This window comes from Chelonia mydas, chromosome 11 (assembly GCF_015237465.2).
Source record: "Chelonia mydas isolate rCheMyd1 chromosome 11, rCheMyd1.pri.v2, whole genome shotgun sequence".
Taxonomy (NCBI): Eukaryota; Metazoa; Chordata; order Testudines; family Cheloniidae; genus Chelonia; species Chelonia mydas.
The window spans coordinates 18,859,131-18,885,478 of NC_051251.2; the positions used below are offsets into that span (position 1 = coordinate 18,859,131).

At 41.9% G+C, this 26,348-nt stretch overlaps 1 protein-coding gene across 2 annotated transcripts in view; it reads right to left on the reverse strand.

The window, feature by feature from the left end:
- DARS1 (aspartyl-tRNA synthetase 1) overlaps positions 1-25,849 on the reverse strand; it is a 67,570-nt gene extending 41,721 nt beyond the window's left edge. Inside the window, exons 1-4 of one of the 2 annotated variants that reach the window (XM_037911997.2) lie at positions 25,350-25,849; positions 23,721-23,778; positions 14,718-14,810; positions 6,635-6,737 (exon numbers count right to left, since the gene is read on the reverse strand). In XM_037911997.2, the coding sequence (XP_037767925.1) occupies positions 6,635-6,737; positions 14,718-14,810; positions 23,721-23,778; positions 25,350-25,415 (320 nt within the window). In that variant the 5' untranslated portion in view covers positions 25,416-25,849. Of the gene's footprint in view, positions 1-6,634; positions 6,738-14,717; positions 14,811-19,984; positions 20,850-23,720; positions 23,779-25,349 lie in introns of those variants that run through there. The other variant, XM_037911998.2, reaches the window with a different exon arrangement.
- Positions 25,850-26,348: the final 499 nt, after the last annotated feature.

Consider the following 26,348-nt stretch of genomic DNA (forward strand, 5'->3'; position numbering starts at 1 on the left):
TTCTAAAATCAAAAAGTGGCAAAGTTAAAGTTGCACACACATCATTAACTATGTATGTTCTTTCCCTATTACCACCTTTATTTAAATGATCAGATAGAGTATAGTTTTTTTCTACAAACTGATATACGAACTTATATAATGTATTTTTTTATTCTTTCTGCTTTAACAAATTTCATTGTCATAATGGTCCAGACTAATTTTAATGACTTAATATTTTATATGAGGACTTCTTTTCTCTATGCTATTTACTTTAATATTTTATTAGCATCCACAAATTGTATATTTTCATTTCCGTTATCACCTTTGATGCAATTTAGGCAATGGGGAAAAACACTACTAAGTTAATTTCCCTGAACACATTAGGTACAATTCAAGGAGTGAAAGTTAATTATGAAGCTTAATTAACATACATAAATACATATGTGGTCTGTGAATGCCAGCAGATTTTCACTCCACATTTTTACTTAATTTTCAGCATTTTTAAAGTATTGGGTATTTTCCATTTAGCTGACTTTTATAGATTCACTTTGTCTTCTATACATAATAATAGTGTATTGCACACTTGCAAAATACAATTTTCAGAGATTTATAAATCACACAATTAGGGACCAATGTAACTCCCACTGAAGTCAGTCAACAGGAGTCTTTTCATTGACTTTAATGGAAACTGAATCAAGTCTATAATATTCAAGGAGAGTTTTCACTGGAACACTCAAAAGACATTTTTGCTCAGTGAGGACTCTTCCTAGGCCACATTTAAATTGTATTTCTAGCCACTTCAGAGCTACAGATATTCAAAATAAAGTTGCAAGAATTTTCTGTGAAATGTTTTCACCCCATTCTAATCATACTCAAAACAACCAAACTGTTGTTGCCCAGATGTGGAAAAAAATTGACCTTCAGGGAGAGGCCAATCCTGGAAATTTTCAGCAAATTACACGTGGCTGAACATGGTATTAGAATGGAAATTCTTATGCAACCTTAACTATAGTTGTTCCTGATGGCCTGCTATAATACTAAACTACAATTTACAATAACCAAATCTAACCAACTTTCCTGGAATTGGAGTCAATACCTCATTTATGATAAGGCAGCAGTAAATGCTGATACAGTACCTTTGATTGTGATGCCACTGAGGATTGCTGCACCAGCAGTTTTAATCATGCTGATAAAGTCAGAGGGGAAAAATAGTCATCACCAGTAGTTTTATACTCTCATTAGCTCATTCAAACATGCAAGGTGTGCAACCCTTTCATTATGATGGATAGAGCCCAACCAAATTCACCGTCCATTTTGGTCAATTTCACGGTCATACCATCTTAAAAATAGTACATTTCAGGATTTCAGATATTTAAATCTGAAATTTCAAGGTGTTGTAAGTGTAGGGGTCCTGATCCAAAAAGGAGTGTGTGTGTGGGGGGGTTTCCACAACGTTATCAGGGGGAGGGGAGGGGTTGCGTACTGCTACCCTTACTTCTGCACTGCTGCTGGTGGCACTGCCGTCAGAGCTGGGCAACCGGAGAGCGGCATCTGCTGGCCAGAAGCCCAGCTCTGAAGGCAGTGCCACCACCAGCAGCAGTAGGGATGGCATAGTATGGTTGTGACACTACGTCCCATATTCTTCATAGAGATATTATGATGATATGATTATGGCATAACTATGATGCATTTTATGCAAGACAGGTCATGTGAGATATTGAAAAGGTTATGATTTACTGAATATGATTATCCTATTTGTATGCATGTATCATTTTGGTATCTGAAGTGTTAGGAATATTGTCTATGCATCTATTACAAATGTGTTTACACCTGGGGAACGCCGAGTAGGCAGAATGCCATCAGTCTAGAAAGCTGGCTGGGAAGGGCCATTAGAGAGAACAATAGGTCTTAGAAGAAGATAATCTCCCACCGGAGAGCCTACCTGAGAATGCTACAAAGAGCCTTTAAGTCATGGCTGCTGTGACCCTACAGGGATATGTGACCAAGTCACCTGGTACTGGACTCCATCTTGGAATACCAGGGTTTTTCCACTGACCAGGCATGGGAACCAAGCTTGGACACAAAAGGTTCCCGCCATATGCGAAAGCTATTTAAGGCAGGGGAGTGACCTCATCGTGGTTCTTCACTGACTCCCCACCCACAGAGACTCTGGGAAAGAGCAGAGGAACAAGGACTGAACTGGGAGAAAGTGCTGGACCCAGACTAGTGGGGGATGGCCTGTGAAAGGAATACCTAGGGTTTTTAAGCTGCAAGCAACGGAAGCTGGCCCTTTAAGAATCTCTGCAACTGGCTTAAATCATCATTTAGGGTAAGAAGTTGCTATTCATATCCAATCTCTTTAGTATATTAAGCTCAGATTGCATTTTTGTTTATTTGCTAGGTAATCTGCTTTGATCTGTTTGCTATCCCTTATAATCACTTAAAATCTATCTTTTGTAGTTAATAAATTTGTTTTTGCTTTATCACAAACCAGTGTGTGGGAGTTATAACTTGGGTCAAAAAGCTGTTGTATATTCCCTCTCCACATTGAGGGAGGGGGCGAATTTCATGAGTTTACGCTGTACAGATCACTGTGCAGCACAAGACTGTATAATTTTGGGTTTACTCTCCAGAGCAGGGTGTTTGTTCACTTGAGTAGCTGGGCAGTTCCTTAGCTGAAGCCTTCCCAGGCAGAACTGTTCTCAGCATCTCTACATAGCTGCAGCTGGGTGTGTCCCTACCTGTATGTGTGCTGGAGGGAGCTTGAGGGCCTGTCACATCAGTGCAGTGTAAAGGGAGCCCAGGCTGGTGGGTCAGGCGGGCTCAGTGGTACCCCAGTTCCAAGTGGCACCTTGGGGGAAACCCATCACAATGGTATTTCCACCCTTATTTCTGCGCTGCTGCCTTCAGAGCTGGGCCTTGGTCAGCAGTCACCACCTCTGGCCGCCCAGCTCTGAAGGCAGCAATGCAGAAGTATGGGTGGCATAGTATGCTATTGCCACCCTTACTTCTGCACTGCTGCTGGCTGGGCGCCCGGCCAACAGCCACTGCTCTCCAGCTGCCTAGCTCTGAAGGCAGCACAGAGGTAAGGCTGGCAATACTGTGACCTCTTTAAAATAACCTTGTGACCGCCCTGCAATTCACTTTTGGGTCAGGACCCCCAATTTGAGAAACACTGGTCTCCCCCATGAAATCTGTATAGTATAGGGTAAAAGCACACAAAAGACCAGATTTCACAGGCCATGACATGTTTTTCATGGCCGTGAACTTGGTGGGGCCTTAATGATGGACATAGGAGCAATGCTGAAGAAGAGACCTTTCCCCTGTAGTGGTCGAAGAATAGATGATAATGAATGATGTAAAATGTTTCTAATTCCATTTTGAATGCATGTGATTTATTTACCCAGCTAAACTCAGCTCAGTTGCAACATTTAATTCCCAGCAAGATTTTTTTTAACCCATTTTTCTGGCTGGTTGACTGAAACAGAAGGGGGCCAACTTACTTGACCAGGGTTACACCAGGTCAGTAGCTCATTTTAAAATTAGAACCCAGAGTCTTTTTTATTTCCCCACTGCTAGACCACATGGCCTCCTGTGGTACAAACTGAGAAGTAGGGAAAAGCCCAGCAAAGGATTAAAACAAAACAAACAAACAAAAATCACCACCACCTCCTACACCCTATACCTTCTGGGAAAAATAATTCGCAAAATATTTTGACTACAAATTTTAACAAATTACTAATTGCACTGGTTAACACCCTTGTTGGCAGCAAGAAGCTTCTAATGGAAATGGCAAGGAGACAAGTACCCTCCTTACTTCTACAGAGGGTCCACTCCAGAAATGGACTGAGTCTTTTTGGTGGGGAAGTTAGGGGAAGCTTGAACTGATATTGCCCATGGCACTGTGTATTCTCTGGACTTCAATTCCAGGGCTGTTAATCTTTTACAGACACTACATTGTTTTCAGCAATTTGTTTATTTTTTAAAAAAATTAAAAGCAGAAGTGTATCATAGCTCAATTTACAGTTGTTCAATCTCTTTTCAAAAGCGAAGATTAGATAGTGTCTCTCTAAACCAAGGGAATAATACTGCATGAAAGTTGAAGCATTTAGAATATATTATATTAACAGTATGTTAACACTGTTAGACCACAGCAGATTACAAAAGTTCTCATTTTTCACATGTCAATACCAAAAAGAGGAACTAGTATGTTTACTGCTTGTGAGAATTTTTACAAGAATCTCGTTAATCTGATATTAGATTATTTTTGTAAACCACAGATGTATCGTGTCACCAGATGTTTAAAACAGTTCTTGGACATATGCAAGCTTGCAGACACGGGAGGCAAGGCAACTCAGAGTCAAGAGTTATGGGTATTCTTTCATATATGTGAAAGTACTACATGAATGCTGAGATCTACATGCTGCCACAGGGGAAAAGGTCAATTTAAATCTTAAATATTTTATGAGGTAAAAGACATTTCCTCAATTCATATTTGGGTAGGATGAAACAAGTTGAAGGGAAGGAAAAAGACATCAAGAAAGGCAAGGAAGTAATATCGTTATTATTAATAACGATACATGTACATTTGCAAAAGGTAATGGTCACTGGCCCAAAACAATCTTAGCTGGCACAAGACAATGAAAACAACAGTTGAAGTAAGGTAAGATAAAAAGGGATTACTGGGAGGAGAGCAAGGTATGAAGGAGTCCTGGAATGAGTTTAGCAGGGCTTGTGGGAAGGAGACTAGGAGTAGAAATGGGGATTGGAATTGATGGAGAGGAAATGGCAGACTCTTTGAAGCATAGGGAGCAGTATGAATGAAGAAGACGACAAAACAATAAGCAACAAGGAGCAGGTAGAGCATAGGAAGAAATTAATAAAGTGATGACGGTAAGATTATGGATGACCTTGAAGGTGAGGAAAGGTGCTTGAATTTCGTGTGGGAAGGCTGCGTGGGATTAAAGAGATGAGAGGAGAACAGTAAGAAAGTTACACCAATCAAAACAAGTGACTGCCAGGGCATAGGTAAAATGGTTTTGAACATAGAGATAGTGAGGAAAATGCAGGCAGTGCTAAGAGGAAGAAGTGTCAGGATTTAGCATGAGAATGCACACGGGGGAAGGAGTAAAGTGAAAAATCAAAAATGATACAGCATTCTGAGCCTGGGCAATGGGAAGAATAGTGGAGCTGTATCTATGGTGATTAGAAAGAAGAGGAAGACAAAAATTGGGAGGAAAATAAGAAATTCAGTTTTATAAAGACTGAATATGAGATAATAGCAGGACATCCAACCGGAGATGCCTGAGACAGAGCTGAAGATGCAAAACTGGACAAGGCTGGATGCTGGGCTAGAAGGGTTCATGCAGGATTCATTGGCATAAAGTAAGCCACCGGAGTGGAGATGATCATATAGACAGAATGCAGGAGAGAAAGCCCTTTTTCTTTCAAAGTACCTATTAAGTACTGGGAAGAAACTAAACACAGACTGTCATATGGAGACACAGAACACTTCACTTTGGCTCCTCAACACCTGTAAACATCATGTATCCTGCTGGTAGTGCCAACACTAAGTGTCGCCAAACAACAAACACTGCTGGCTCTGTTTTCCCGTTGCCTTGCATCTAATCACCAGAAGCACTGTTCTAACCTTCTAACTCTGCTTCTGGGAGTCTATGGTATAATGAATCCCCCTCCCTCCTTTCCCTAACACATCAAAGGCTTTCACACTCTTACAGCTAATTACTGGGGGCTACATTCCCAGTCACATGGGTAGTGCCAAGAACTGAACAGAAGCCCCTCAAGTGCCACATGTTAAACATATTACTGATTGGTTCTATATCTTAACCTGTGGACATTCAGCTAAAAGACTTGTAAGTTCAAAAACTTCCATTATAAAATCACCTTTTCCACACAGACATATAAAGTAGCAGATGACCCAAAACTTGAAAGTCCAGTCAGGCTTAAGAAAGGAGTGCAAGGAGAAAAGACCCCTTTAACTCACATTCATCAGTTTAGCCTTAATAATACAAGCCAAATAACTAAATGTAAACAGCTATAACATACTTGTTAATTGGAAACAAGTCTAATCATTGCCAAAAAATTTTAAAAAAATTAAAAGCACAGCTTGAAAGGGACAACAATAAAGAGTAAATTAGACCAATTAGGTTCATAAAAGCAACTCTCAACTTTCGCCCACTCACTAATCAATTTGCAACATGGAATTTCTTCCAAATAAAATTATATTTATTCTAGTTAAAAAACATTCTACTAGGCTGCAGATCTGCTACTTAAGGAAGATAAAGACTGAGTATGTGTGCACGTCTCCCTGCCCCTCCCCCACAACACAACATAAAAAAAGTGACCCACTATGCTAACCCTGGCAGGCTTTTTGTTAGCTGGCTTGGAAGTAAACGTAGGTTGTCTGTGAAGAAAGAATGCTGCTTCAGCAGTTCAGAATGAATTTCAAGCCTCTGTTCTATTTTATCTTTTGTAAGTGTAATGTATTCAACGCAATAGTGAACTGACAATTTAAATAACTACATTTTAAAACAAACGAAGCATTGATGTTAATGTGTGAAAATGGTCCCAACCCCTTGGAGTCATGGTTCCCACCATTGTTTACTTTGACAACAGGATATAATTGCTTACTTACTTGGCAGCAAACTTTACCATCTGCTTGCTTGCATGGTCTCCCACAGCCACAAGAGCCTGGACATTAAACTGCTGCTGACGTAGGACTAAAAAACACTGCTTCCCTGAATAAAAGGAGAAAAAAAATGCAGGTGTATTAAGGCCAAGTTACTCAGGATCTTTGTGAATGAGAAATGTTTTACTACTTTAAAATTAAGCTTGAGTTTTAAACACAAACAAAACAAGGTACATATGCACGTGCATCCGAAATTTCAGATAAGACAGAATGATCTTATCTCTAATGGATGAAAAAAAAAAATGTTTTTTCTATAAATAACAAAATCTTTTTTTAAAGCAACTTGAGTAAGATCACTGATATTTATACAAGATAGAAAGCTGGGACTGAAAACTACAAAACACGAGGTCAGAATGGGGTTGTATGAATAACTACAGAGCATATCAGTATTCACTGATCTTTGATAAAGTTACCCTTTTTAATTTTCTGACACTTTCCAAACAATTTATTTGTGAGAATGGTCCTACTGTTACAGTTGCAGCTGTCTTTTGACACTGCTTCTAAATCTTAATTATTTTTAAATACTAGAAGTTTATTCATACGTTTTACTTTTCCTGAAGTTTCTCCCACTTTTATTCTCCAAGGTTTCACTTTACATGAACTGCAGATAAACCAGGAGTCTTCTCTAATCTATATCACTTTAGAATAAGTCAGTCAGTCAGTCAGTCTCTCTGTCCCTCCCCTCATCCTAAATTTATTCAGTTACTGCCAAAATTAAAGAATAAATGAAGTGAAAGGCATCTAGGTACTACAGACTTGCTCTGACAATCACTGAGAGCAAAAAAGTCTTGATTTTACATCATAGGGACTAAACATCAGCGTGTACACACACACACACAAAACGAGAAACAATATTGATTCTGGAGGCGGACAAGAACCTAAACAGTTAAAAACCTGAGGGAAATTCCAGAAGATCAATTTATTAAATCTGTAATTTAGGGAATAGATAGCAAGACAATGGTAGTCGTTTTCACAGAGTACAACAATGCAGTTTGTTGATTTCTGAAATGTCTCTCTCACTCAGTGAGGTGAACCCCACCTCAAACCTATTTAATTGACAGTTACAACAACCTGGCATTTCTTTTCACACTTCTAATGAAAATTTACTTAATTTAATTTGCAGCAAAGTTTATGATTTTAATTGCATTTTGTTCAGAGTGTTAATAACATACATTCCATTGTTTTAACATCCCTTGACAAGATGCATCAACACCCTTTTAATACTCAGCTCTGATTCATAATGATCAGCAATATTTCCATTAAATTGTTAAGAGTGCACCTGCAAAAAGCCAGATGCTTCCCTAAAAATTATCATTGTCCAGTTTGTTAGTTGCCTACACTGCAGAACACTAAAATCAACACATTGTCTATATGTAAGGGGGTTTTATGGTTTGCTGTATCCCTAAGGGCAGCTAATCAACAATAGGAACCCTTACCGGTGTCCCTCTGCTTTCGCCACCGTAGGTTTCAACTGTCTGGATTCTTAGCCGCTAACTGGTGGTGCCTTCACCTAACTGTTTATGATAGTCCAGAACCTACCTTACTTTCCTGTATGGTTTCAACTATCTCCAACCAGGTACTTATCCCTATGACTAGTCTGATACCTGGTGAATACACTATTCTGACACCTCCGTAACGGATGAACCCACAATCAAAGTACACTTTATTTACAAGGGGAAATAGAGGAAGCATATAAAGGGAAGGCGAAGACCGATTTGAAGTGGGTACATCTGATTTGCATTCCATACTCCAATATTCTCAGTTCAAATTATGCATTAAAGGACTTCAGAATTAGAACTGCAGATTTAATTTGCAATAACGTAGCTCTGACATGCAGCTGCAGACAATTTAAACAAGTCTCAATAGATAAATGGAGAGCATCTGATACACATTTTGTTTGAAAGAAACAAAGCAGACAATGCAAATATGAAAATGAAAGGAGCACCAAACAGTACTTAAAAAGTTAACATCACAATGATGTGAACACTAAAGACGTTTTATCCTATTAGGTTGACCACAGAAGTTCTACTCAACGTACTTGAGATTTTCAGAGAACAGATCACAAAAAAATTCCATACCTCAGTGATAGGAGGCGAAAACAAAGGAGACAAGTAGGTATGTAGGGATGAGCTTACGCAAACAACATTAAGAGACTGATGTAAATTAAAGTTTTCACAGCTTTACAGTTAAACAGAGCACTGCAGAGGTAAATGTACTGTAGTTTTTGTTTATAAAATATGCCTCCGCAAACTAACAGTACAAAGACAAATCTGCTTCTTTTCAGTGATATATCTATCAAAGATAATCTTCCACAGATAAATTATCCTTATCCCACATCCATCAAATATCAGTGTTTTGTAAGTGTTAATTTTTAGTAAAAAAAGAACACACCAATACGGAGTTGCAAACAAAGAAAGGTGATCAGATAGAACAGATATTGAGCAATGCTAGTTTCGGGTTTAAGAAAAACACACAGTTCAGAACGGATATATAGTAATCATACTAGTAAATATTCGAGGAGAAGATGGCAAACTAAATAGGAGGACATTGATTTGCACAAGTTAGAAACAAAAATTTAGCAGTTTTACTAAAATCAAAAGTGAAAAGTTGTTTGCTACAGACTGATGGGAGGCTGCACTACAAAATGATTCCAATATTTTTGTCACAAGTAATGTTGGTTTGGCTTGTTCTTATACTCCACAAAATGTTCTCTTTTCTCATATCAACTATTTCTAATCATGCAAATGATAAGTGATCAAACAAATTTCATGCTGGGGATTGTTAAAACAGCACAGTTAAGAGAAAATAGGAAAAATCTGAACTTCTTCCAAAGGACTAAACTATGTGAAACAAAATATCAAAGAGGAGCCGTGATCATATCTAGTTCAAGATTAGATGCCTTTTGAGATGAGACAAAGGGAAAAGGAAAGCACCAGGATGCAAGAAAAATATTTAGGTTTATAGTTCTTTTCATGTATCAAAATCTTTTGATGTTCCTTAAAACTTAGAGCTTTAACAACCTACATTCAATCACTTTCACATGTCAAAATAAGGTTTGTCCCATAATAAGAAAGTCAGTGTTCAAATCGGATATTGTTATAGCCAAGAAAAAGCCTCACTAAAAATATGGGTAAAAAATAATACAGGGAAGCCCAATGCAAGAGATCCTACACAAGGAAAAAGGTTTGTTTTGAACACTTGTTAGTTGGTTGCAGGAGGGGAGAGCTTAGGATTTACCTCAGCTAGCTAAAACCTATTACCTGTCCTGTCTACACTAGGATTTTAAAACATGTTAAAAACATATCTTTTTTCCTAGTGAAAATAAGGCCTTAATATCTAAGCTTTTTCCCATGTAAGATGTTCAGGCCTCCATCAGTGTATCGTGGGAAAAAAAATCTTGCAATAAGCTGCGCCAAAAAATCTGGTTTCAATCTTCTAAGGTGTCATATTTTCTTATAAGCTTCTATATAATTATTGCATCTATCAAAATAGAACAAGGGCTGCAAAAAAAATTTAAATATTTTCTAATAAAAAAACTGAATTTTTGTTTGTTTAATGTCCACCCTACCCATTCTCCATTGGGGGAAAAAATGAGAAAAGGAAGGGGGAAGCAGAACCAAAAGAATTGACAACTGACAATTTTTAATTTTGTTTTGATGAAAAATTTCAGACAATTTCCACGTTGTTCGAAAAGCCATTTTTCTTTTTAAAAAAGCTTTCTGATTATAAAAATTTGACCAACTCTAAATGTAACATTGTATTCATTTGTGGATATAAAAAGACAAATAATAAATTATTCTTCTTTTCACTTGTGTTCTTCAACTTTAAGGACCCAGGACTAAGGGGACAGTTATGTCGGTATAGCGAAGTTGGCATAACCCCATAATGTAGATGCAGCCAACACCAATGGAATGGGTTTTTCTGTTAGTATAGGAACTCTACATCCCTAAGCGAAGTTAGCTATGTTGACATACTACATCTACACTCGGGGTTAGGTGGCAATGTTATCATGGTCAGGCATGTGTTTTCACACCCCTGACTGACACAGCTATATTGACTTAAATTTTAAGTATAAACACTTGATTTGCCTGATATTCTGTGCCACTGGTAGCTCTTACAGCTTTAAGATGGCTTCAAAGTGAGGCTCAGAAGAAGGCCTGAGCACTTGATTTTTAGAACAGCTCACAGACTCCCCCAAACACCTCTGTTCTTCACACATCCTCGGCATTTCACCTCATTTCCATCAAGCCACATGGATGACTCCTTACTATGTGAAGGATGTGGTTTCTGAAGCCATTCCTCCAAGACATTCAGTTGTCAAAACAACAAAACAGGGCTGGATAGAGGAACTGTCACTTATATAAGTATCAAACCCAAGCTTCAGAGAAAAAATTAAGCTATTTATTGTAACATTCTCCTGCTTTGTGACATGGTAGGAATAACGCCCCCATAAGAATGAGAAGGTCTCATGTTACACTTTACTGACAAAAGCTAGCTCTTCTCATAACCCTCTCTCTTCTCCAAAAGCCTAGGTAAATGAATGAGCCTCACAGCATGCCTTGTAAGTCAATAAATTGTTACCATTTCAGATCCAAAGGGAAGAGGAAGAGAAGATTAAGCTCCAACATTGAGAGCACTTCCTGGTAAAAACCCTACTGGCAATTCCTGCTTGTGTGACAGTCCTGCCAAGAAGCATTCTCTTTTCATCTAGCCAACAATGATCTTGCCTGAGGTAAAAGGTGAAGGAAGGGAAAGAACAAACAACCAATTCTACATATATTGGGGAGTTAGACATGCACTCTTGAACAAAGTACCACCATGCATACATTAAAGAAAGTCTTGAATCATCGTAATAGACTGAAATACACAAGAACAGAGTTTGACCCTTTTTATTTCATATTACAGAACTCTGTATTTGCATTCTCCTTGCCCACAACACCTCCTTTGTGTTTCCAATTTAAATTAGCTAATTGCCCAGTTAACACCTCATTAAGATGCACACCTACACACTGATCAAAAGTTCTCTGAGGACTCCTATTTTTAAACTTTTGGATTAAATGTTGGTAATAATAATAATAAATAATGATAATAAGAGCAGCCCTCTATCTCACATTGGTACTTTGGGGCTTAATGTTTGTAAATCCTACCAGCAATCTGAATTTACCCTCCCATTTGTAAAGTCATTGCCTATGCAGTATCTATCCTGTGAATGAAATTTTAATAAAGAATAATAACTTAAATATATAATGTCTTCTGTCTGAGGAGCTCACAGTGGTGCACAAATCATGAGGTCACCCTCAATACATGTTTTTTTTGAGATAGGCAGTATCCCAGTGTCCTATATGTAAAAATCTACATACTGAGAGGCGAAATAACTCCTACGCAAGAAGTCTGTGGCAAAGCCAATTACTACTCCTAGGGAAATTCTGCACCATTGTGCATGCGCAGAATTCATGTCCCCAGCAGATTTCTTTGCTTTCCTGTCAGAAAGTCATTTTTCTGCAGGGAAGCAAAGGGAAGCTGCAAGAGCAGTCATGCACCACTCACTGGCTGAACAGGTACATTGTTTCAGGCACCTGGAGCAGCTGGCAGAGAGGTAAATCACCGCAGGGCTGGGGACACCCCAGTCAGTGGCTCCTACCTGGAGCGAAAATCAGCCACTAGTCCCAGCTGGGCTGGAGAGGGCGGGACTTCCTCTTCCCCTGCAAGGAGTGGCTGGGGCTGTGTCAGACCCACCCCCAGAAACCTCCCCCAACTGAAGGAAGCTCAGCATCCTCCCCTGCTTCCTGCCCCCATCACTCCTCAGCTGCAGGGGGGAGGAGGTCACTGTACAGGGAACTGCTCCCCTATCTGCCCAACCCCCATGCATCCGGACCTCCCATACCCAGATACCCATGCCAAGCCTCACCCTGTACACCCAGAACCACCCTCACCCTCCATACCCGAACCCCACTGCACTGAACCGCAACCCCTGCATCTGGAGCCCCCTGCACACAGACCCCCTGCCTCCAGACCCCTCCCTTGCACCCAAACCACCCCCCACTGAGCTCCCTGGACTCAAACCCCCCATTCTGACAAGCCCCAGCCCCTTGCACCACCCTGATCCCCCACATCCAGACTCCCCCATGCCACTGACTCCAATTAGCTGCACCCGGACCCCCACCCCACCAAGCCCCACTCCCCCAGATCCCCCTCTGAGACCTCCACCCAGACCCCTCCGCTGAGCCCCAACCACTTTCACCTAGAAGCCCCTATAGAGTTCCATTGCTCCTGCACCAGGAACCCCTCTAACGAGCCTATGCATCCAGATCCTCCCACACCTAGACCCAGCACTGAGCTGTCTGCACCCAGACTGTCCCGCACAGAACCTTCTCACCCCACACCTGGATCCCTCCACACTGGGCCCCTCCACACTTGGATCCTCCCTGGTTGAGCCTGCCTGCCCCACACCTGATATACCTGACGCAGAGCCCCAGGGTGTTATGGGGCAGGCCCAGGCCTTGTGCTATCAGGGTTGGGTGCAGCCTCACCGCTGAGTCCATGTCCAGGGGGTGGGGAGGCTGCAAGGTGATCTCCCACCTGCATGCAGCCCTTCCCCATTGCCATGCTGAAGCCTCTGCATTTATTTATTGACAAATAAAACTTGCAGAATTTTAAAATATCGTGCGCAGAAATTTCAATTTTTTGTTGCAGAAGGCACTCAGGAGTACAATTACAGAACTCAAGACAGATCTCCCTAAATTTAACGTTTTTAAATGAGAACAAATTAAAACTTTTAAAAATTATATAAAGAGAGTCTAATTGTCTTAAGGTTATTTTCTGATCTGAGGGTAGGAATCTGACAAAGCAAGAGGGATTTTCTATTGGAAAACAATAGAACAAGAACAAGCTCTCTCTCCCATTCTCTCTCTCTCTTTTTTTTTTTTTATCTCCACAGAAAGATTAACTAAACTGGTTTCTCAGGGAATTTCTTGGACTGAACTCTTCTCCCCTCTTTGCCTTCCGCATTTTTTCCTGTTCTCAGATTACTATCATGTGTAATTTCTGAGGACCATTTTCTTTATGTTCTTTTCTCCCGAAATCTGGGGAGGACTATCAACTCTCAACAGAATAGACAAAAACAGCTGAAATCGGCCCAGCAGTTGTCAGTGTCTGATGTAACCTGAAAGGCCAAAGCCTATTTCAGCTTGCACATTGCAAACGGATCTCAAGGGAGAACTTCTGGTTCCAGTGAAGAAAAATGGCTGTCAGCCTTGTATAACAGCCCACAGTCCTCAGGACCTATAGAGGACTTTCCCCTCTCTCAGTTGAGAAAGGTGCTTTTTTCGTTTTAATTTGAAGTTTTTTGGTAATCAAACTAAAATGGTTTTGTTTCCTTTACAGGACAAGATGGCAACAAAAACTAAGCCACAAGTTAATTATTCAGCTTGCAGAGTGATTTTGGTCTGTCCAGCGATTTGGAATGCGATTCAGTTTTACTTAGAAATCTGAATGTTTATGTAGCCGTGAAAGTATGCTTTAAAACAAACCTCTAAAGTTCAACTAAAATAGAATGACTAAGATTGTCTTTCTTATAAAATTCTTGGATACCTTTTGCCTATGAAGTAAACTAGTAAAAGCAATGCTACATTCACAAAATGTGTTATTTCCACACAGATTCCAGTTTAACAAAGAACAACCTCAGAGTCTCTCTTCTCCCAAAGATTATACAGAGGGGTGGGGAGGGGGAGAGGGAGAGACTGCTACTGTCTCAAATTATCACACATGGCAGCAAGATGGCAGCTCCAATACTCTAATTTGTATTGTTTTTACGATAACTAAAATTTAATTGTGAAATAAATGCCAGTAATTGTTTTGAAAAAGGACAGTGAAATTCTGGAAGTAAACTGGTGTTTTCTTGTGACACACACATAAGTAGTGGAAGTTTTATAATGTTGCTTCTCTCTGGTGAAGGACACATTGTAAGAAAAATACAAAATACTCAGTTTATTGTAATAACAAAACAAGAAAAAACTTGAATGCATCTCACCTTTAGCTCTGCTTGTATGAATCCTGCCACGAACCCAAACCACTTCATCAGCTTTCTCTACTGTCAAGTCGTTTATTCGAACCAAAACTCGATCTGTATCAAATGAAAGTTATTTTGGTATGTTGATCTTAATATAAATATTGTTTGTCATTGCATTCTAAACACTGTACTTCTCTACAGCACTTGTACATCTTTGTATGATAAAACCAAAACCATTACTAATTATTTACAGCATACTGGGTTTAAAAAGCATTAAAAACACCACAATCCCATTTGCAACATGCTATGAATTGTTTTGATCAACTAGCTTTAAGCTGGTTCAGGCTAGTTTATAGGTTGACTTGTAATTGTCACTGGGGACAAGGTCTAAATGAGTTTAGAGATTAGAAGTAGTGTAGGTAGAAAGTCATGCTGAACATCAGTTTCTAAACTCTGTTAATTAATTAATGCATTTACAGCCCTTTGGAGACATAAAACCTTATAAGAGGCAAATCATTTTGCAGGTAGGTGTACCTGCAAAAAAGCATGAACCAGAAACACTAGAGCTATGGATCCATAAAAAATTCTACATGAGCAAACCCAAACTTATATAACTCCATACTGACACAGAGGGCCTAAATAACTTTAAAAATATGGTCCAGGGTGCTGTGGAAGAACAGGGCTTATGCTTTGAAAGTGCAATCTCTGTGTAACAGACAGTCTTTTACAGGTCTGACAATGATTGCTTTGAGTCAGAATTCCCACATTATACTTTGGGAGTTAGTCTCTAGTGGGGTTTTCGAAAGGACCAAGACATGTTTCTGCATCTTTAGCTGCTTAAGTATCCAAAGAGGCTGGATTTTTAAAGGTATGTCTACACAGCCCATGGGAGTGAGCCTCCAAGCCTAGGCTGACAGACTTGAGCTGGCATGGCTAATGCTTACACTGTAAAAATAGCTGTATAGACAGCACTTTGAAGTTGCAGCTCAGGCTCTTGAGCCTAAGGAAGGGGTGGGCTTCAAAGCCGGAGCGTCAGCACAAACCACACATTCAAAGCACTGAATATACAGCTATTTTTACAGTGCTAGCCAACCTGAGCTCGCTCCCATAGGCTGTGCAGACATAACCTCCAAGCCTAGAAATTTGTATACCATCTTTGGGCTGGTGCTGAAGTGCCATGTTATATTAACTATAGCCAAATGGAGACTGGGAAATAGAAAGGAAAAAATTCCAAGAATGAAGGAAGTGACACTAGAAAACCAAAAGCCATTCTGAAAATTAAGGCTTCGTCTAGATTAGGATATAAAGATGTGGTGTTAGATCACGTTAGCAAACATATGCTAACTAACATTATAAAAGTCCAAGTTCCTCCTAGGCTTTACCAGCTTGCTAAGTGCTATACAGTGCACTGTCTACACTAGACTTCATAATGTATTCACTAACGTGGTCTAACGATACAAAGGACATTCATAAAGACAGTGGTTTAAGTGTCTTGATTAAAGTGCAATTTTGGAAGCAATGAATATTGCTTTTAAGTTTTAAGACATCACTAATTTGGAATGAAGAATGGAAAGTCAGTTAAGAATGAGAACTTCACTTACTACATGCTTCTGTGCATCTCAAAAATCTAAAGACCACATTTATTTATTTTTTAAATTCCTATAAATGGGAATTATGTGTGGCCAGTCAAGGGTAGAATATGGCCCATAAAGTAGCATATTAAAGTATTGGAGAAAATATTTGTAAAATAAGTCCACAGTTAAAGGGATTAACTAACCAGACAACTGACATTTCACACTGCTGCTAACAGTTAATACGGTAACTCCACGAGAGTAGATTTCTACCTGTCTCCTCAATTGCACTTCTTCCTAATTTCTTGGCTGTAATTTTTCTGAATAATATTGAGCACTCACTTTTATTTTTAAACAGTATCTAATGTTCAGTTACAGTATAAGTAACATTTTATAACCCACAAATTCTAGCAACAACATCTAATCATTCATAGTTGATATGTGGTTAAAACCACTACTCATTAAAAGGAATAATATTTTTTTCTTTACAAGAGATATGTAATACCGGCAATCTAAGGTAACACAGAGCTCCATCCCTGCGTCTAGGCTTCTCCATTCAGTGGGATCCACCTTTTCCAAATACCAAATTTAATTTCCCCGACTAGAAACCCGATCACCCCTACTCCGAGCTTCCCTTTCCATCAAAACTCTCCCAACGCTTGCCCACTACAGGTTACCGTCTGCCATTCTGAACTCCTTTCTGCCTTTGAATGCCTTTCAAATCTTGCCCTGCAATGGTATTATTCTCTATTGGGTTGGGATTTAATTTCTGGGAATTTAGTTTTTGGTTTGGAAAATTCTTTTTTCTTTTTGACAACGACGTGAGTACATTAAGATAGTTCTGGGTAATACATCCATCATTTCACCCAAAATTCTGTTAGCAACACATTCATAGTTGATTTGCAATTAGCACTACTCCTCCAAATAGGAAAGAGCTAGTCATTCCTTTGCAAATAACAGACACTAGAAACAAAAAGCTACAAAATGGAAGTACGCAGAAGACTCAAACAAAAAAATCTACCCAACTGGAAAGGGTGATATCCGACAACAGCTCCCTATCTTCGAATTTCAGCATTGCTATTGCAAATATGCAAATGGTACAACCTCTAGTTTCCAGCAGCTCTAAGTCGATATTTAGGCAGAACCAGAATTACCTTAATTTAAAACTGCAATGTTTCAAAGCTACAAATTTTTCCAGGGGCTAACGAAGACAGACTGATATGTCACTCTTTTTACGAATCTCTAACGCATTAGACAAGACCAGCAATCTGCATTAAATTAACATTTCTAAAAGTTTACTGTACACAATGGTCCAGCTTTCATCAGACAACTCACATTTTGCTATGAATTTTTATAAAATTCAAATTTCTTTTTAAACTATTTCACCTTACATAGAAAGGGTAATAAAAGAAGCTCCAAAGAGAGGAATAATAAATAAAACTATTTTTCCAGAAGTAAACAGCTACTTTTGTAGCTTGTTGCTTCTCTAACATTTCTAAAATTCATCCTTCTGTCCTCTCTCTGCTGACATGCTGATTGTTCATGCCAAGATTTGTTCTTGCCTTGAACGACTGTAACCCTGACCCTCATCTCACTTCAAGGCACCCAACAAGTTGCAGCTAAAACAATCCTCCCTTCATGCTGTTCCAACTATGTCCCCTCTCCCAGGAGTCCCTTTAATGGCTATCTTTTCCCAGATCAAACTCAAGCTCCAAGTCCTCACCTTCAAGGTGCTACCCATTTTTGCTTCTGCCTACATGTCAACCTTTATTTCTATCTACTGTCCTGTTCACTACGTAAGTTGTGCCCATTCTTTTCACCTTGTTGTTACTTCTGTCTCTTCCTCCCACTTGTGCATCTATACCTTTTTTCTTTACTGTGCACTACACCCAAAACAGCCACTTCCTTTTAGGGTGACAAAAATCCTCACCTGCTGTTCAAAACACACTATTAAATTACCTATTATCCACTAACTCCACTCCAGCTTCTCTTGTGCCTGACCTTATTCTAAACAAGGAAAAATTTAACCAATAAAACAAGCTGTATCAACTGTACAAGTCAATCTTTATTGTAAGCCAAGCTCTTTCATTCCCTCCCCTAAATCTTTGTCTTTATCAGTGTTTGTCCAATTTCGATTGTACATTCCTTGAGGCAGGGTCTCTGCCTTCCGATATTCCTATGGTGCTGCATAAATAAAAAAGGCAGATGACTTATGTAGGTTGAGCAAAAAGAGCTGAAACTCAAAAGCTGTAAAGATGCAAGTAGTTACAGCAAGGGGAAATGGGCTAAAAGGAGGGAAAGTCAATTGGGGTTTAATTAGCAATCACAGCCTGAAGCAGACAGGAAAGATTCTAAAGACATGATTTAATGGGATGTGAGAACATCAGATAGCCGCAGGGTTGCCAACATTAGCAGAAGAGAGACTGAATTTATAGTTACAAACAGGCCATGACTGAAGGAGGAAATGGGTTTGAAATCAGTGTAGTAGGGAGGAGTACCTATGAAAATGTTGTGTGAAGTAGCCCAACAATTTTGACTTAGATTTGGGGAGAAACAGGAATCCATGAATATAGTGGGATGATAATGGTCCTGCTTCCTAGACTGGGAGAATAAACTGGCTGTATTATTCTGTACCTTTCAGCCTAATTATCAAGTGACTAATGATTTTGGGTACTCAACTAAGATGTCTCAAAACGTGGGCACTAAAAAACTGAAGTATTCAAAATCACTAATCACTTCTGAAAATTTATGCTACTAAATTTGAGAAGCAATTTCATTAAACAAGTTGCGAAGTGACTGAGGATCAAAGAAGGATGTCTTCTAGCAATGTTCCAAGATAAGGAACAAATTTAGAGATGCAATATGGGGAAAAAATACGTTTGGGGTCAAGGGAGCTAAGTAAAAATCCCAGTCACAAACATCCAAAGACACAAGCCAAAAAGGACTTTTTATCCAGGTGAACAGACAGTTTCAAAAGCTAAAGTTGGAGTGGGAAGTTAGTGTGGAGTTAGAAGCCAATGGATAATACAGACAAAAAGAAAGGACTTCACCTAAAAGTGATAAGTCAAGGTTAAAGATAACACCACCCCCTCAAGAGGAGATGGCCAATTTATTTGGATCTTGACATCAACCTAAAGGCACTTCATAGGGAAAAGTGAAATGAGAGACAGTAGAAAGCAAGTATTCAAAGAGGAGTGTGCTGGATAAATAGCATGAGCAACAGTATTCAATTACACATCCTACTTGATCTCAGTATGACAAGACTAATCCATAATGAGAGGCAATGAGATGTTTTTATCCTGTGAACTTTCGACACACAGTGATCACCACTTTCTTTAAAGTACAAAAAGCTTTTAGCAGGGAAGTGACTATATGGTTAGACTGTAGGGAGAATACAGCAACTACAATTGTAAGGACTTGTGAGAAGATCTGAGCAGCAGAACATGTAGACAAGAAAGTACTTTTCCACTGTTTTTCTTTTAAACTAATATTGTTTCTCCTTATAAATCCCAACTTTTCTCAGGCATGTTGGTTCTGTGGACCTTGTAATCTGAAGAAAACATTTTCAGATAAGTATAGAGAAAATGTCTTATTTTTCAGTAAGGCAAAATCCACAAATCCTCAGACTGGGATTTTAAAAGTAAGAGAATTTCTGGGGGTGAGGGTGTTAATTTTGATGAACTAAACAAAGTTTTCTTTTTTCCTTCTTGAACTCACCTCTTGAAGAACTACAGCACCGGGCACTCTCCTGCCAAAGCATGGGTTGATAACCATATGGCCCAATTACAGATGGGTCTGTAAGACTCTTTTGGGCAAGAACATGGCTATTGACCTTAAGGAGTTTGCTCTAATTTATGACAGAGGAACCCTATTACATGGTTTGTATGTCTTCAATATACATCATTTAATCCACCTGGAAATTGATGGTTTTGCAACTCGTCACTCTCTGAAGGATCATATAGGAAATCTAGGTTTATGGGTCTGCAATCTCTTCTTGTGTAATGTAGGACAATCTGTCCCTTATGTCACGCTTTGTTTATTATGATCCCTGAAAAATCTGTTTCTCTGTAGAACAGTCTATACTTCTTCCTGTGCTGTCCAGTCATCGTCTCTTTTTTTTTTCTTTGCTTCTGTTAGTGTGCTGCCACAATTTTACCCAATTTCTAGAAGCTGTTGAGAACTCTATGATGATTTTCCACATGCAAATCCACATGTGCCTACATATAGCATGTTGTAATTTATGACTCTGGTTGAGAAGGGGAGTGTGTCCATATGGACGTCAGAGAAGAACAGTTAATATAAACTTTTTCCAGAAGGAAGCACCGAAATTATGGACTCTCTTGTCTTGAGTGGTAGTTCCTCCAAGACTGTCAATCCAAGCAGGATACCTTGGGGTAGATATTGCTGATGCTGTTAGGGACAAACCAAACTCATAATTTCCTTTAAGCAATAAGACCATTCTTCTGTCAGTGGAGTCCTTTGGTAAGAGGCCTCCTTTCCTATGTTGCCACACACTCAATTAAGAATGAGAAAGTGGCATCTACCTTGGTCTTAGATTTGTGTACCTGCCCCCAGTATCCATGCTCCCCAGCTGCCACCCTGCCCACATCCCCTCCTCCCCACTGAAAACCTGGGCATCCAGGTTCCAGTTCCCTATCCGCAGGCAGTTTTGCAGGGCCTTCAGCCAGGGAAGGCACATCCCAGCACTTCTTTCCCTGGCTGCAGCCCCACAAACCTGCCTTCTCTTATTGGCAACTGCTGCACAATGGCAACTTTTTGCTAGTAACCAAGAGGTTGCTAATAAGCAGAATCTATTGAATTTCCCACGGCTGATGCACTTTCCCCCTTCACAGCACTTCTGGTGGCGTTTCTTTGGATTTGAGATCTCTGGTGCAGGGTCCTCCCTGATAGGCAAAGAAGAAGGGTACTGCGCTTTATCAAGATAAGGAGGTCCACAGGGCTGCTTGGTGGAAGGTCTGAAACTAGCAGAAGGGAACTGTTCTTGGGACTCCACTGTGGTGCAAATCTCCAAACCAAGAAGTTCTGGAACACCGGATCTGCTTGCTGGGGTAGTCAGTGTCCCCTTGGAGAAAGGCATAGGGGGAAAAGCACCTTGGGCAACCCTTGAAGAATGGAGAGGAGGGTTAGATGAACAGTCTGGGGTTGGCCCATAAACACATATCATATTTTCTTTGTTAGTACATCTTGACATGTCAGTTCCTTATCCTTCTGTGGCCCGGTATAGTTTGTGCAGAGCTGAAATCACCAGTAATGGCTATGGATGTAGTATCCAGCAGCTTCCTACAGCCTTTAGATTCTCTGGCCTGTAAACAGCAGCAGCACAGGTTAGCCACCCCCAGTACGCACCCACGGGTTTCAGGCAAGTTTGTACATGGGATGATTAGCCTGTGCTGCTGCTCCTACTTCCTGTTGTACTGCAGCTACAGTATTATTTTTATTGTGCTAGTTCAGATGAGAGCTAGCGCAAGCATGTGTACACAAGCTGCGAGTCAACCTCCCAGCTCATAAAGTAGATGAAGCCATTCATCTATTTTAGGGAGGCACTGCTTTCTGCTACTCCTCCGCCTCTTTCTCCTCCTCCCCTCATTTGCTTGCCTTGCTCTGCATTTCCCTGAGGAGAACCCACACAATCCCTTTCTTGGAGAGGCAGCAACTGCCAAGTCTTGGTCTTCTTGCAGAAGAGGCAGAGATCTCCCTTTACACATTCCATTATGGAGGATGTGTAAAAGGGGCAGGTTTTTCCTTTAGTTTTACTATTTTCTGCCATAGTTTCTTGCTTCTAAGGCTATGAGCAGAGACTAGTCCAGTGGTTAAGGTGCTGGATCACAGGAGACCTGGGTTCAATTCCTCATTCTGTCACAGACTTTGTGACACCTTGGGCAAGTCACTTAGTCTCTTTGTACTTCAGAACCGAATCTGTAAAATGTGAATACTTCCCCATTTCACAGTGAGGATAAAAATCCATGTTTGTTAGGTGTTCATGTACTGCGATGAGAGCCGTAAGTACATATATAGTTACATGGCTAGACAGCTGCTGCAATATCTCAGAGTGCTTACTCCAAACCAAGGGAACAAATGCTTTCCATGTCCTAGGACTTGCTGAACTAATTTAAATGTCAGTAAATCAGTTTTAGAATGGTAACACTGTACATGGCAACTTTATTTTAATCCTGAGAAAGAGTCAAGCCTGCAGTGGGGGACAAAGACAAAAACTCTTGGTTCTTCAGGGGACATTTAGGTCGCTTCAGTGACTGAAAGGTCTGTCTCTACTTCCAGTACTGCCAACAAGCTGAAGAGGCAGCGTGAGGAACTGCTGATCTTTCCCAGCTGAAGAATGAACATTTTAACAAATTAGGCCATGTCTACACTGCAGGGACAATACCAGCATAGCTATGGTGCTGTAGCTCTGCAAACATAACCCTGTAGCACAGGGGTGGGCAAACTTTTTGGCCCGAGGGCCACATCGGGGTTGTGAAACTCTATGGAGGGCTGGGTAGGGAAGGCTGTGCCTCCCCAAACAGCCTGCCCTTCCCGTCCTGACTGCCTCCCTCAGAACTCCCAACCCATCCAACCCCATTGCTCCTTGTCCCCTGACTGCCCCCTCCCAGGATCCCACGCTCCTAATGGCCCCCCGGGACCTCACCCCCATCCAACCCCCCACATTCCCCTGACGGCCCCTCAAGAACCCCCGCCCCACTCCCTTCCCATGCTGCTCAGAGCAGCAAGACTGGCAGCCGCGCCACCTGGCCGGAGCCAGCAGCGCTGCCTGCATGGCGGCGTGGCTGCAGGGGAGTGGGGACAGCAGGGAAGTGGCCAGGGGCTAGCCTCCCCAGCCAGGAGCTCAAGGGCCGGGCAGGACGGTCCCGTGGGCCGGATGTGACCCACGGGCCGTAGTTTGCCCACCTCTGCTGTAGCAGATGCAGCCTGCAGTAATGGAAAGGGTTTTTCTATTTCTGCAGGAACACCATGTCCCTGAGTGATAGAAGCTAGGTCGACAGAAGCATTCTTCCATCAACCTAGCTGCATCTACACCAAGGATTAGGTCAGCACAGCTTCAGCACTTGGGACTGGATTTTTTCATACCCCTGAGCGTTGTAGCTATGTTGACCTACATTTTAAGTGTAGATCTGGCCTAAGTGACATCCATATTTTATTGCCTAATATTTCATCATCTGTCTTTGCAGATCAATGCAAATGCTTTCAGAGCCTGTAAACATTTCAAAGCAATAATTCTGGAGTAACAATTAGAATTAATTTTTTTTTCAAACACCTGTGATCTAGTAGTATAAATGGACACAGGTAGGGAGACAAGTAGTGACAAGGGAGACAGAAAAACAGTCTGGCAAAGAAGTGTTCTAGGTCAAAACTGGAACCACAAGTATTCAACATAGTATAAATTGTTTTAGAAGTTTGTTTTGTTTTTGTAACTGACCTGATTTCTCTTGTGATTGTATCAGTGGTAACACGCCATATCTCTCCTTAGCATAATCCTAAAAGGTGTTGGAAGGGACAAACAAAAATTATTTTTGTCAAAGAAATCTATACAAAAGCACGGAAAAAATAATTACGTAGTCAACTGGCCCATGTCAGGACAACAGGGTAATCTAAAATAATTATAGCGTTATTCCCTATAAGCTTCCCTATGTGTTACTACGATAGCCAAGACGAGCTGATGTATCATTGACAACTGCTACAAGATTAAATGCACGGGAACAGGGCATTATAAATGGAGGGATCCCAATCCTTGAATCCATTTTCTCTCTTAGTCCCCTGGAGCCCAAGTCTGCAGTGAACAAAGTAAAGCTCATCAATTTACTCAGGTGTGTGCCTGACAAGTGAACAAATTTGGCATTTTTCTTATTCTATTAGAATATTTTGGCAGTTGTATACATTTACTGGCAGCTAATAGAGGCTTACCAGTTTCTATTATTTTTAGTGAAGCCATCTCTGCCCAGAATTAATTATGAAGGGTTCATTTTTCACATTTTAAAATTAAACAAGTCCGCTCCCTGGGCACGTGTTATCGATGTTTGTTCCACACGCCATTACTAAGACTATGTCTACACTACTGCGGTAAGTTGACTTACACTACACAACTCCACCTTCCTGAATAACGTAGCTGGAGTAGATATATCTTAGGTTGCGTTACCGTGGGGTCTACACCGCGGGGCGGGGGGGTTGACAGGAGACTTTCTCACGTCGACTTTTGTGGGGGGGGCGGGGGGGTGTAGAATACAGGGGTAAACTGGAGAGTGATCTGCTGTCAGTTTGGCCGGTCTTCACTAGACCCACTAAATCGGCCACCGGTGGATCGATCTCAGAGCCTCGATCCGGCTGTAGTGTAGATAGAAAAGGAGTACTTGTGGCACCTTAGAGACTAACCAATTTATTTGAGCATAAGCTTTCGTGAGCTACAGCTCACGTAACCTAAGGTAATGTTTTCTTTATCTGCAAAAAGACTTCGGTTTTCCACTTTTTCAGCTTTGACCTGTGATCTCAAAGTGTAAGACACAGACGCTTCCCAGGCCACCACTTATACTCAGGCCGTAACTCCTATTTCGGCGCAGTGATGCTGAGGTGTTGATCTGGCACCTGACTGCCCCATGAGAATAACTGGAGTGTTTCTCATTGCTCGTGTGGGGGCCCCGGTCGCGCACACACCTAGGACACAACCCCACGAAGGATAAAACGCCATTAGTTTCTTGGGGGCTCAGACACGAGACTGAGAGGGGCCGCATCAGCACAGAGATGGCCACACAGAAGTGCAGCTGCCCCCTTTGGGAGAGGGGGGAGGAGCCCCTGTGACAGGCCAACTCCCGAGGCTGGGCATAGGTCCTCCGGGAGCCCGGGGGAGCGGGACGCGAGCACGAAGCCATCTCCCGTGGTGTGGGCACTGCCTCCCTCTGCCATGCCCTGGGGGGAACCTTAGGGACACCTGCCTCCCCTCCCCCAGGGCCTCCTCTCCAGCCAGCACCCCCGAAGGCCCGCCCGTCCCTCGCGGCAGCCCACACACCCCTCCACCCGGTCCCGGTGCTTTCTCCCTCACACCGCCCGGACCCACATCGGCAGGCGGCGGCTCCATGCTAGCTCGGTGGCGCTCCTGGCTCTTGCGGGCGGCGCTGGGCATCTGGCCGGTTCCTGCAGCGGCGTCTGCCCCTCGGCGGCTCCCGTACAGGACGTGGCGAACCCGCTCCCTCCCCCAACTCCTCGGCTCTAGCCGCACACACTACTCAGTCCGCTCTGCCGCGTGGCCGCACAGCTTCCGGGCGCGCAACGCTCGCGAGAGCGGCTGTCAGCAACGGGAGAACATCTATCGGTGGCCGTGCCCGCCTGGGCAGACGCGCAGAGAGGTCCGTTCTCTCGCGAGAAGTGGCCAGCCTGCTCGCGGCGTTCCTTTTCCCCCGTCCCCCCAATGGCATCTCCTCTCGCTCAGGCTCCTCCCCACCCCCTGGGAGACTGGGGAGCACCCGCCCCCCGGCACGAGCTGGGGCCTTGTCCAGCGGCCTGGCTCTGGGCGTCCAGCCCCGCTCCCCAGCCCCCGCCTGTGTACCCGGTACCTGGGGAATAGCACGCGCTGAGGCAAACCCAGGTGCTTCCGCCTGTGCAGGTGCCAGCGCCCAGCTGATGCCAGAAGGGGAGGTTGTGCCCAGCTGCTTGGTGCCGTGGCTGCTTCTCCTCCCCACCCCCCAAGACTGGGGGGGGGCTGGTTAGCACTAGAGTCCAGCTTAAATTGGAGTTTCGAGTGTCTGCGTTTGGCCTCACAAATCTCTTGCTGTATGACTGGTGTTCCCCACTCCCTGCCCTGCTGTGTAGTATTCTGTGCTGGCTCTAGTCCAGCTTCGCGGCCTGCTCAAGTCCCGGTGGTAATTTCCCCTTCTAGCTCCATCTCATAGAGCTATGCACTGTAGCAGCCATGGACTCACATACATCACGCAAGACAAAACCTCTTCCTCGCCCCCTGAATTGCAGCATGCAGTTGGAAGGCATCAGCAAAAGGCACAAAATCTGCTTTGTATGCAGTGTTGCTGTAGCCCTGTTGGTTCCAGGATATTAGAAAGAT